Below are 12,308 nucleotides of genomic sequence, written 5' to 3' on the forward strand. Positions count from 1 at the left end.
ATAGTTCGAAGGAAATTTGCATCATGTTTAAATTTTCGCAATAATCCATATATACTTACATGCATCGTGTTTTAAGTTTTATAGGTAATTCAGGAAGTAACCGTTCTCCTAACGGGAGTAATCTTCACTCCGGTTTCCGTTCATGGCGTTCACATCCTGCAATTATTTCAAGCATAACCCAATCACTATCAATTACCCACTTCTAGTTGATAACCGTTCAGATACTCGTGAGATACATCTGTAACGTTTTAGACTCACATTCACGATTTTGTATAAAATCTTCTGATATTGTCCTACCAAAAGAACCCTTCCAAAACATACGATCATTCCTATAACAACTCCATCAGCTCAGTTCACCGTTGGATCTAGAACTACACATGGCCTGATTCCCGTAACACCAGGGATATGTAGGCAACTCAGGAACTAGGGTTAAGCCTTCATTTTTTTTAATCACCTCATTCAGTCAAAATCGGTCATCATTTTCTTTACCCGACAACTCTTTCATTATTTCCGGGTAAAGAGTGGCAGCTGTTGATAACCAATTTTGCCCTCATATATTTTTTAAATAATATATATACTTTCAAAATATCATTTTGCATATTATTTAATTTACAAGATTTACATGAGCAATTTTTATAATTTTCCATAATTTTAGAGCTTTTAAATTAATTTTCTTGGATTAAATTACAAAAAATTCAGTAATTATCCCTTTAAATTATTTGTGATGCCGTAATCACCCAAATTATTATTTTTTGCATCCTCATGCATGTTTCATAATGTTTTTCATTTTATTTCATATAATTATGTTTACATTTTAAGCTATTTATTTAAATTTGCAATAGTAGCCTATATTTTGCATTCTTATTGCAATTGATATTTCATTTAGGGTCAAAATAATAATGTATTAATTTGCATAAGTATTATTTTTATATATTTATTTAGCTACTTTGTTAAAAGTTACGGGGTCATTTTGCCGAGTTCCTTCGACATGGTTCTCTCAAGCGCCCTAGTATACTCTACTTGTTCACCTGTGTCAGTTTGGGGTACGGTCAGTTCACCGGGAGATTATTTTCCTTTTAATTTCTATTTTTAAAAGCTGTCCGAATTTTTGATCACTTTTCGGACCAAACCAGCCCAATACACTAACCCAATAACCCCAGCCCAAAGATGACGACCCGATTGCCACCCATTTAACTAACCCGACCCAACACCCCTTTAAAATCCTGGCGGTTGATCTCTAATATCAACGGCCCATATTTAATCCCCTCCTTTTAAATCACCCAACCCCAAACCCTAATATCGTTCCATCTAAACCCGCCGCCCTAAAACTCTCCCCCTCTTTGAAGAACCCTAATCGCTGCCTCTCTAAACCCCTCTCCTAATCCCTCTTCTAATAGGATTTTTCTCTTATTTACTTATCATATTTGTGCGTTTCTGCTACTGGTTGATTCTCTATGGTATTGCTTAGTACTTGCCTAAACATGGAAAGTACTACAACTCTAATTCTATCCGATTGACTCTTATCTCTTGAATCTGGATCATATTTTGTCTACACACGTTCTATTCTACACTGTGTGAGTCTGATTTTGTTTAAATTTTGCTGATTTACACTTTCCCTAAAAATTAGGGTTTACAAATTTTCTCTCTTAAGTTGATTTCAAATTGATTTGCATGTTTCTTTTCCTTGTTTGTTGTTTAAATTAATTTGTTTCGTGATGTTTGCTCGATTTTTGACTACTATATAGACCCCATCATTTTCCCTTCTAGGACAGACTTTGGAAATCGATTTTTCACTAAAATTTGGGGGTTTGGCCACTCTCTTACTTGATATTCTGTACTGGCCGGCTGAAAGCCAATGCCATTAACTTCTTGTTACCTGTTCTTGGTGCGAGCATTGCCCTGAGTTCATCGATGCTCTTGGGAACTTTGGCGCATTAAGGATTCTGGGTTTTTTCTGTGAAAATTTATTCTTTATTGTTCTTCGCTTAACTGGTGAATCACTATACTTTACAATTTCATTCCGGATATCTATGGTTTGCATACATTTTTACTCCTGTAATTGGTCAGCTCAGTATGATTTCTGGATTGCTTTCGTGTGTAATCTTATTTGCTTTTTTTAACCCTTTAGGTCTCTTCAACTTTTTGTTTCAAGCATGCCTAAAACTAGTTCTATTAAATTCTGACTAGTCAATGTGTTAGAAATTATTACTGTTTGGGACTCTTATACTTGTTATCATATTCTGGTGTTTAATTTAATCTTTTGCTATCAATCCTGTTGCTTGAATATGCCTCACTTGCATAATTTGTTTCCTTTAATCGACTAGTTGATTGAGTTCAAAATCATAAATATGTGCACTCACTATATGGCCAAACCTATTTCCCATCGTATTCTGAATTTTGTGGTGATAGCTTGCCTATCTAGCATGTTTAACCCCCTCCCTAATTCACCAGTAGTTATAATATGTTTTTCTCATGCCTAAATACTACCCTTTTGCCAAATTAGCATGACCATCTCATAACATCAGGACCTATACTTAGTATAATCTAGACCTTCTTTAGGTAATTAGTCTACTGTGCCAATTCTAGAATACCTACATGTGCTATTTAACATGATTTTACTTTTCCACTCTGTTCTGAATCTCTGTGATATTTGTCTTGCATAATCAATGTGTTTTCATCTGTTATAAGACATTTTCCTCAACTATGATCTTGCTTATCCTCTAATATTCCTCCCAGTATGTCTTAGTTCCTGTTCTTTCAATGATTACTTGGCCTGTCATAATATGTGTTCCTATTATGTTTCAATGCTGCCTTGCCTTCTGATGAGAATTAACATGTTTGTCTTGTGATGCTAAGATGTACACTAAGCCTAAATTGGACTTCTTAGGTCTCAACCTGTTAGTGTTAATTTCTGTCAAACCTTGCAAACTCGTCCCTCCCCTAACTCTCTCAATATGTGTTTGTTATGTGCTACTTGCTAAATATTGAAGTTCTACTGAACAAGTCCTATGACCTGCTTGACTGTCTATTCTGTATGATCAAACTGGCTATGTCTACTTTAGGATATGAGTATATCCCCCATCTTCTGTCCACTCTACTTACCAGCAACTTATGCTATTCTTAACTCCACATTCTTAGCCGGTTGAAAGTCAAGGCTACTTAGGTTCTATTGTTGGCCTCCCTAGTGTGAGCACTGCTCAGGGTCCAATTGAGACCTTTGTGAACTCTGACACACTGGGGCTTGATCTTTAGTCACTCCCTCAATCTCAAAACTATTCCTATTCATTCCACTTCCCCATGTTATGTGATGTGTACCTAAATTGGCTGATTTAAATGGTGCAACACTTGGTGCTACGGTTGAGTTAATTGGTTCTGGACTCCTCTATGGATCCCTAAGTCGTGTATTGAATGTGGATCTTTGTTGAAGGCCTGAGTATGTTGTGTAAGAGTTGTTGAAGGACCAAACAATGTTGGTTATTTTTATTAAGGCCTGTTGTAGGCCTATTATCACTATTATGTAACATTTGTACTTTTTACTCATTATTGAGCCTGTAATAACCTTTTGTATAAACAATTGGAGTGTTATTAAAAAGGGAATGGGTAGAATTTGATATCTACATACACAATGGGTAGATAACATGTCTATAGGACTTGACAATATGTTTGCTATATGTGTTGTTCGATTACATGAGCAATGTAGAGATCATAACATTAAGAGAAGCACACACTACTTGTTTACCATTAATCATGAGTTCAAATTCTATGTCTACTGCTATGAGTTTATAGACAACATGCCTATAGAAAGTGGGCATTCTACATGACTACTTTCAAATGCATTAGAAACCTGCCTATAGGAACAAACGACAACGAACTTTCTTTCAATTCACTTTAGTTATTCACTAGATATCATGCCTATAGGATTTGATCAATTCATTCGCTATTATATCGCATTGATCACTAGAAATCTTGTTTATAGGGATAAGTATAAATAAAGCAAGTTCTAATCATCAACTGTTAGAGATCTTGCCTATAGGAAACAATTTCTTGTTATTGGTTAACATTAGGCTAGTCAAGCACTATTTTCGAGTGTCACTATTAGGAAAATCTGGATAATTCTAGGACTCTTCCCGACAGATTCTGTTATACCTAATTGCATAGATCAACTAGGCATCACATATGGGATTGGTAACTTAAAACTGTTAATAATTAGCTTGTAATCCTGCATCATACCTATAAGCAGTATCCTGCATCTGAAATTTACCTGCATACTTTGATCGCCTAGAAAACATGTCCATAGGTTTAAGATTTTGGATTCTGCCAATTCCTAATTGATATATGTGTTTGCGTGCATTTGCTGCTTAAGTGTGGAGGTTAATGTGAGCCTTTAATTGCATCTATGTGAAGTCTTTGGATGTTTTGATTGTCGCCTAGCTTTTACATTTTTGAGCAGCCTAGATAAGGTCTAGAACCATCCAAATAGAGGTCCAAAACCTCCTTGATCATAGATATGGGACGGGTAATGCACGCATAGGGAACGACTTAGAATTAAATTAGAGCACTTTTAGGTAAACAACTTTAACATAGTAATCGGATAGTAGGAGATGATAGTCTATGCTTGCTAAATAATATGAGTAACACCCCATTTCGAGAGAGTTATGAAATATTATTTATGTTGCATGGGGTGATCCTTTAAGCTAAAAAACTTAGGACCCCCCTTTTTCTTTTTTTTCTATTAGATCAAAATAGTTGTACCCATCTGTTCAAAAATCTTTTTATAATAAAATTCTCAAATTTTGTGTTCTCTTCGTTTATTTGACTAATCCACATAATTTAAGTTCGGGCGGGACCCACAGTTGTGGACCTCGAGAAGTACCTAATACCTTCTCCTTGAGATAACTTGAGCCCTTACCCGATCGTTGGTGATGTAAACTACTTGAACCAGAGTCATTTGCAAACATGTGCCCTAACACACCTTAAAAATCATTAGGTGGCGACACTTCTCTTTTAATACCTTCCTAAAAGAGTTGTAACATGTTGAAACCCAATTTCGCAAGAAAAAAAGGGTGCGACAACTACTACGTCAGCTAACCAATTCGGGTACTTAACTTCCCGAATAAAACCTATTCTAAGGAGTTTAGATACACCGTTTTTGATGAATGCATGCTTGACTTTGGACTGAGACCTCCTTTTTCGTTTGACTAGGTGGAACTTCAGATCCAGGCTTAGGTTATAAGTGGTTATTTCTGGCGGGATCCCTGTCATGTCTAAATGGGACCAAGCAAAACAATCCACGTTATCTATAAGGAACTCAATGAGTTTTTTTCTGAGCTCGGGAGTTAATCCCGTGCCCAGGTATACCTTCCGACTGGGCAAGTGTTCGATCAATATGACTTAGTCCAGCTCCTCGGCCGTAGATTTGGTGGCATCGGAATCATCAAGGGTGATGAACGACCTAGGAACTTCGTAATCATCATCCTCACATGCCTCTTGCCTCTCCGATTTGGTCGGGGGCCGTTGTCGGTGATTTCTATTTATTTTCTTCCTCCCTAATCAAATTCGGGTTCTTTGATATCGAGAGTGCGGACATCGGGATCACCTCATTAACCGTGAATATTACTTTCGTGGCCAGCTGCTCTCCGTAAACTGTCTTGATCCCTCCCGGTGTGGGGAACATCAATGCCTGGTGTAGTGTTGAGTGTATTTCCCTCATGTTGTGAATCCATGGCCTTCCAAACAAAGCATTATATCTCATATCCCTTTCAATCACGTAGAACTTCTTTTTCTGAATGGTTACGACGGTGTTCACTGGCAGGGTTATCTCCCCTTTAGTAGTTTTACATGCCATGTTGAATCCGTTTAAAACCCGAATTGCAGGTAGTACTTGGTCTTATAGGCCTAACTGCTCTACAACCCTCGATATGATGATATTGTCCGAGCTGCCTGGATCAATTAACACACGCTTAACTCGAGATTTATTTATAAGTACAGATATTACTAGTGCATCGTTATGCGGTTGCACGATGCCTTCAACGTCCTCGTCGTTGAAAGAGATGGTCCCCTCCGGCATGTAATCTCGGGTTCATTTTTCCCTTGTAATGGACACCTTAGTGTGCTTTAGCATTGGCTCCTGGGGGACGTCGACTCCACTAATGATCATGTTGATGACATGCTAAGGTTCCTCTTGCTCGGTCTGCTTGTTAGGGTCCCTATTTCTGAAGTTATTTTTGGCTCGATCACTCAGAAATTCCCGGAGGTGCCCATTTTTAAATAACCCGGCTACTTCTTCTCTTAGTTGTCGGTAGTCTTCAGTGCTGTGGCCGTGAGTGCCATGGTACTTGCACATCAGGTTAAGGTCCCTTTGGGCAAGATCAGACTGTAATGGCTGAGGCCACTTGGTATCTTTGATGCGTTTGATGGTGTCGCACCCCCTTTTTCTCGCAAAATCGAGTTTATGACATTTGGAGGGACAACTCGTTCCTTTTGGGAACTGGGTTTGCATTTGAAGAGTCGCCACCTAATGATTAAAGTGCATTAGGACACCAATAGAGATTCAACTCTGAGTTTGTTTGAATAACCAGAGATTGGGTAAGGGCTTGAAATTATCCCAAGGGGAAGGTGTTAGGCACCCATCAAGATCCACTAATGTGGTTCCCGGCCAGACAGTTATTGTGAATTTAGCTAATAAACAGGTATGTGTTCAAATATTAGGGGATTTAAACACATAAAAGAAAGAACATTTGAAAGAAGCGTTTTAAAAGGAAAGAGTTTGCAAATAAAGGAAAGGGGTCCTAGGTTTATATTTAATATGGATCACCCCACACAATGTTCGGTAATAACTCCTCAATGAGGGGCTACACGTGACATTATCGCGTGGTCATCATATCCATATCTACCCTTTCCAACCCGTTAAGGTATTAAAGTGTAGATTGGTCTCGATTACTTATTGCATGCTATTACCTGTCCCATTCCTATCAGTCCCAGAGGCACTTAAGACTACTAATCCTAAAAATGAGGGATATTAGGCTGACTTGAGGTTTCAAAGGTAAAAATCTAAGGCGACATACAAAATATATAGAAGACTGCATGTTAAATGGGAAGCACATAACACATAAGGCTCAAGTATACCTCCTCAAACAAAAGCACATAACTAGCATGACTAACACATACTTTTTGGGCCTGATTAAAGCACATAAAGACGAGGAAAGTTATCTATTGAGGCAGATTAGTTTATTACATAACTCAGATAAGAAGTCCGAATCAGGCTTGCTTGCTGGTTGTAGCGATTAATAGAAACATATACAGTTTACAATTATTACTCCAAGGCTTGCCTAAGTGTTTAGATGGGGTCCTATAGACATTTATATCTACTGAGTTCAGAAGGTGATGAGACAGTAATAACTCAAAATGAAGTGTTTGAGATCTTATAGGCATGCTTGCTAAACCTTGTTAAGTAAGGGAATTAGATTATTAAAAGAGATGTAGAATATATATAATTAAATTAGACAGATTACAGATTCTGCAGGTGATAGTATCTACTATTACGGATTTTAATCCCTATGAACATGATATCAAACATCGAATGTGAATGAAGCGAATTAGAATTATTTAAGAATCCTTATAGGTATGATTTCTATGCATTACTGATTTTAGATCCTTATAGACATGATACCTAACATTGCATGTGAGTAGAAACGAACAGGATTTTACTTATGAACCCCTATAGGCATGATTTCTATATGTTACTAATTTTAACACGTTACTGAATTATAACTACTTGGGCCCTAAAACATGGTATCTAAACGATGACAAATGCGCAGGATTTTAGATGATCCCTATAGGCAGGTTATCTAGATGTGAAGTTGAACAAGAAGTCCTATAGACATGGTTTCTAAATGCAGTTTGAATATGCAGCAATTTAAAATAGTCCTATAGGCATGGTTTCTACCCTTGACATGCATAAAATACCCAACCCTTTTTACTAGCCAGCCCCAAATGTTTATTACAACTTATTACAAATCAGGAATACTAAATACTAAATACATCAGGAAAATACAAAGACAAGAATTACAACCAGAGGAAGCCTGATTCTTGACTTCCTATTTGAGTTATGAGATAAACCAACTCAAAGACCCTAATCCAAATCCTTTCTCGGACTTGAGTGTGTCAGAGTTCCCTAAGGGCCTCAATAAGACCCCGGGCAGTGCTCACACCCAAGTTTCATAACCAGAATAGGGACAAGTGTAGTATGGAAACGCCAGCCCTCATGTGTCCAAGTTCAGAGGGAGCTCATGGGTCCCAAGGCAATGCTCACATGAGGGGGTCAAAACTTAAGTCTAAGAGGAGAGTGCAAGTGCAGAAACAGAGCTTTAAGAACTAAGGAAGTAAAGAAGAGGGAAAAAGGTGCTGGGAAACAACCATTAACACTTCAAACAAGTTGATAATTTCACATCAAAGGGGGCAGGTGTTTGGGAATCCATTGCAAGGAGCCTATATACTTAGGCATAAGTTAATTTTGGGCATGCGCAACAATAAGGAGTACTGTCATGCTTGTAAAATCAACCAGAACACACAACATATAAGGGTAACATGGATGTTATGATCTTAGGAGGACTGAGTTTGAGTCATGTTCAACAATATTCAATGCTGTCATGCCCCAAACAAACCATAAGTATCAAACACATTGGGGTAGGGATTTAGGAGTCATAATACATTGATTCAGAACAGGAGAAAAGAAATTACAACATGCTAAATAAGGTACTGAATTAGATACAAGCAATAAGCAGACAAGAAGGCAAGAATATTAAGTAACCATGTTGTTGTTAATGCTGAAAACTTAACTAGAACATACCAGTCAAAGAAGCAAAAAATGCAGTAAAGGAAGGTAGCAGGACATCAAAATATAGCTTTGGCTTTTAGCCAGCTAAACAGGTACTCCCTTAAGGCAAGAATTACAATTATATAGTAATTATGGAACTCAAAACCAATCAGAACCAAAATTAGTACAAGTACTCCCTTAATTTAAGGGAATCAGTTCAAACGGAAAAAACAAGAAACAAATAAGGAAAGAAATCAATGTGTAGACAAGGAAATAATTCAAACATATTAGGCACAAAGTAAACTATTAGAGCTAGGTTCAGAAAAACTCTAATCAGGGAGATAGACAGTAAGAATCAAATAGCCAAGGTAAGGGAATCAATCAGATTGAGTAGAAAGTAGGGATCAGAGGTCTAAAGGAAAGTGTTCATATTAGACCAAGAAACGGGGAATCAGAATCAATCAAAGAGAAAGTCATGTGTCAATATTTTGCATATAAATAAAGTAAGACACAGATGGTCAAGAGTTGACATACAAACCTAGCAAACATGAGAGTCAAATAATGCTGATTTGATGAGAAAGAGGCAAGTTTCGAACAGTCAAGATGAACACAAGCACGTAGAGTCAATGTAGGTTTTTAGGCTAAGAAACTGAGTATAAACAAATCAAGGAAAGATAGTCACGAAGAATCACAGAAACTCAAAAACGAGAACTGGCTAGTCATGTTGATACACAAAACTAAACAAAGAACCCCCTAAAAATTAGGGCTTTCAACATAGACGAGTTAAAGAGAAGATAGAAACCCAGAATCAGAAGAATCACACAAAGGGAACAAGAGATTTTGAAAAGAACATCTGCACATAAACGAATAGTTTTGGACCCCAAAACCATAAGATTTTCAACAATAGAAGGGTTTTAAAAAGAGGATAAATAGACATATCAGACAAAACTCAGGCAAACAAACATTCATTTAATAAACAGTTAAGAGAGATTAGGGGTTTTAACATGCAAACTCAGGTAGAAGGATAATACGAGCAAACACAGCAAAACATAACAGAAATCAAAGAAAGGTTTCGAAATAACTTAACAGAACCTTAATCAGAAGGATAAGGAGTTTTGAAAGCGGAGTTTTAAAAGAAACTTCGAGAAAAATGCTTAAAAGTTCAGAGCAGACATAGATCTGAAATAGATCTAAGAGAAACCGAGAGAACCTTAAAGGTTAGGGTTTCAGAAGAACCCCAAGAGGTGAGAAAGGCTTTGAAAACCATCAATCTAACCAGGAGAGTCAAGAGTCAGACTCGAATGGCCATGGCTGGCCAGAGAAAGGTCAGAGACGACCGGAGAACGGCCATAAACTAAAATAGACCAAGGTCTAGACCAAGCTCTTTCAAGATCTAGCGTTGAAACAATAACAAATCGAACACGTAGAAGCCATGAGAGGTGGATACAGGTCTCCGATGACCTTGGAAGCCATGGATTTGAGAGGTTTTAGGGTTGTAGTTAAGGGCGGCGGCTAGGGTTTGAGAGAGGATTGAGAGAGAAGGGGATTCAGAGGCGGCGGAGTGTGTGAAATATGGTTAGGTTTAGGGGTCACTTGAATTAAAAAGGTAAGAATTGTTGTTGGCCGTTGATCTGAATGATCAACGGCCTGGATTAAAACGGGCGAGTGGGTGGGTTATGAAGACGGGTTTGGGCCGGATTAAACGGGGATTGGGTCAGGGTAATTGGGCCTCAGATTAGGTTTAATTGGAGTGCAAAATAAGGCTAAAATTGAAATAAAATGGGGCTAACATTTAAATAGCCACTTTTCCCTATTTGATTTATAAAAAGTAGTAAAATAATTTATGAAAATAAATTAAAGGTACTAAAATGATTAATAGTGTATAATTATCAAATTAAAAATACTGGACTTAATTTTTTTAGATATAAATGTAATTAAATCTAAAAGAGGCTAATATTGCAATTATATGCAATTTAGCTTTAAAAATACTAAATAGATTTGTAAAAATATGCAAAAACTTATATTAGCTATATTTTAGCATAAATATGAGAATCCAATAAGTGAATCACCAAAATGATAATTTTGGAAAAAATTATTGGATTTTTCTGGATATAATGGGCAATAAATTAATTTAAAATCTTTTTTAAAAATTAGGCGTAATACAAACGGAGACACTTAAAGTTGGCACGATCTTTCATTTAGACACCTGAACTTAAGAAAGTTCCTATTGAGAACGTACGTTACATGAACTTTGTTCCAATTAAACACTTCTTGCTGAGTTGGCACATAAAGTGAGTTTCACCCAATATGGGCGCGTGAAAAGCCCAAAAAATAGATTTTTTTTGTTTTTTTATTTCCTTCTTCATATTTATGTCCACCACCATTTCCACCATTGCCTCCTCCACTTTCCGTCATCTTCTCCGACTCAAATTACTATTCTTCTTTCGAATCCCATACCAGATTCAAATTCAGCCGAAAACGAAAAGGCGAGTATTTGTGATTGGAAGAAACATAAATCATTTCCGCTTAGCTGACATCATCCTCACTATTTTCATCTTCATCAGTGTCAGAGGGAGGTGAAGGGTCAAGCCTAGCAGTATCAATGGCCCACTTAATCAACTTCTCAACTTCATCGTTATCCTCTTCATTCTCCTCCACAGCCTGTTGGTTAGCCAAAGAAGAATAAGCGGGAAGGGAGCTTTTGAGAGCTGCAAATCTGGGAAACAAGTTAACATCAGAAGCTGTAGAGGTTGAACATGGTTGTTGGGGAATAGGGTTTTTGGTTTTGGGGGTTTGCTTGGATTTGAGGGCACGGAAACGTTGATCGAGATCTGGATCGATGAATTGGGTGGAAGAACCACGAGCCATATGGGAGGCTGAGCTTGAGGAATACGTCATCTTATGCCGCCCGCAGCAGCTCTTCAACCTCGTCGTCTTCCGCCATCTTCTTACTCCTATTGTTGTTGTCGATACCTTTGCTCATTCTCTTCCTGTTGATGACACGGTACCACACTTGGCCAATTCAAACTTCATTATCTGTATTTTAGTGGAAATAACACTATATAGCTGAGGTGGACAGTGAGGTGGACAAATTAAATGATGTGGCACGATTTATAATGGTTACGTTTGCCACGTAGGTGGAGATTGCAGAACACGCGCTTGCTTAATTAATAAGCCAGCAAAAAACGTGTCTAATTGGTATGAGAATTACCTAAGAAACGTGTGTAATTGGAAAGAGGTCTAGTTTAAGTGTCTAAGTGAAAGATCGTGCCAACTTTAGGTGTCTCCGTATGTATTACGCCTAAAAGTTAAGGGAAAAAAAATAATAAAACGTTTGAGCATACTTATATATGTTTACATATACTATTTTGAAAGTATTTGGCCTATTAAAAATATATTCAGGAAAAAATTGGGTATCAACAGCTGCCCCTCTTTACCCGGGAAGGATGAAAGAGTTGTCGGGTAAAAATATGATGGCCAATTTTGACCGAAT

At 37.4% G+C, this 12,308-nt stretch overlaps 1 protein-coding gene across 1 annotated transcript; it reads right to left on the reverse strand.

Moving 5' to 3' along the window:
* Positions 1–11,341: 11,341 nt before the first annotated feature.
* Positions 11,342–11,713, reverse strand: LOC104210346 (uncharacterized). Its single transcript, XM_009759234.1, has one exon. The coding sequence runs from the start codon at positions 11,711–11,713 to the stop codon at positions 11,342–11,344; it is 372 nt and encodes a 123-aa protein (XP_009757536.1).
* Between the last annotated feature and the right edge of the window lie 595 nt (positions 11,714–12,308).

Source organism: Nicotiana sylvestris, chromosome 3, assembly GCF_000393655.2.
Source record: "Nicotiana sylvestris chromosome 3, ASM39365v2, whole genome shotgun sequence".
NCBI lineage: Eukaryota > Viridiplantae > Streptophyta > Magnoliopsida > Solanales > Solanaceae > Nicotiana > Nicotiana sylvestris.

Coding starts and splice junctions, on each gene's coding strand:
- LOC104210346 (XM_009759234.1), bottom strand. CDS start 11,713: ATGACGTATTCCTCAAGCTCAGCCTCCCATATGGCTCGTGGTTCTTCC.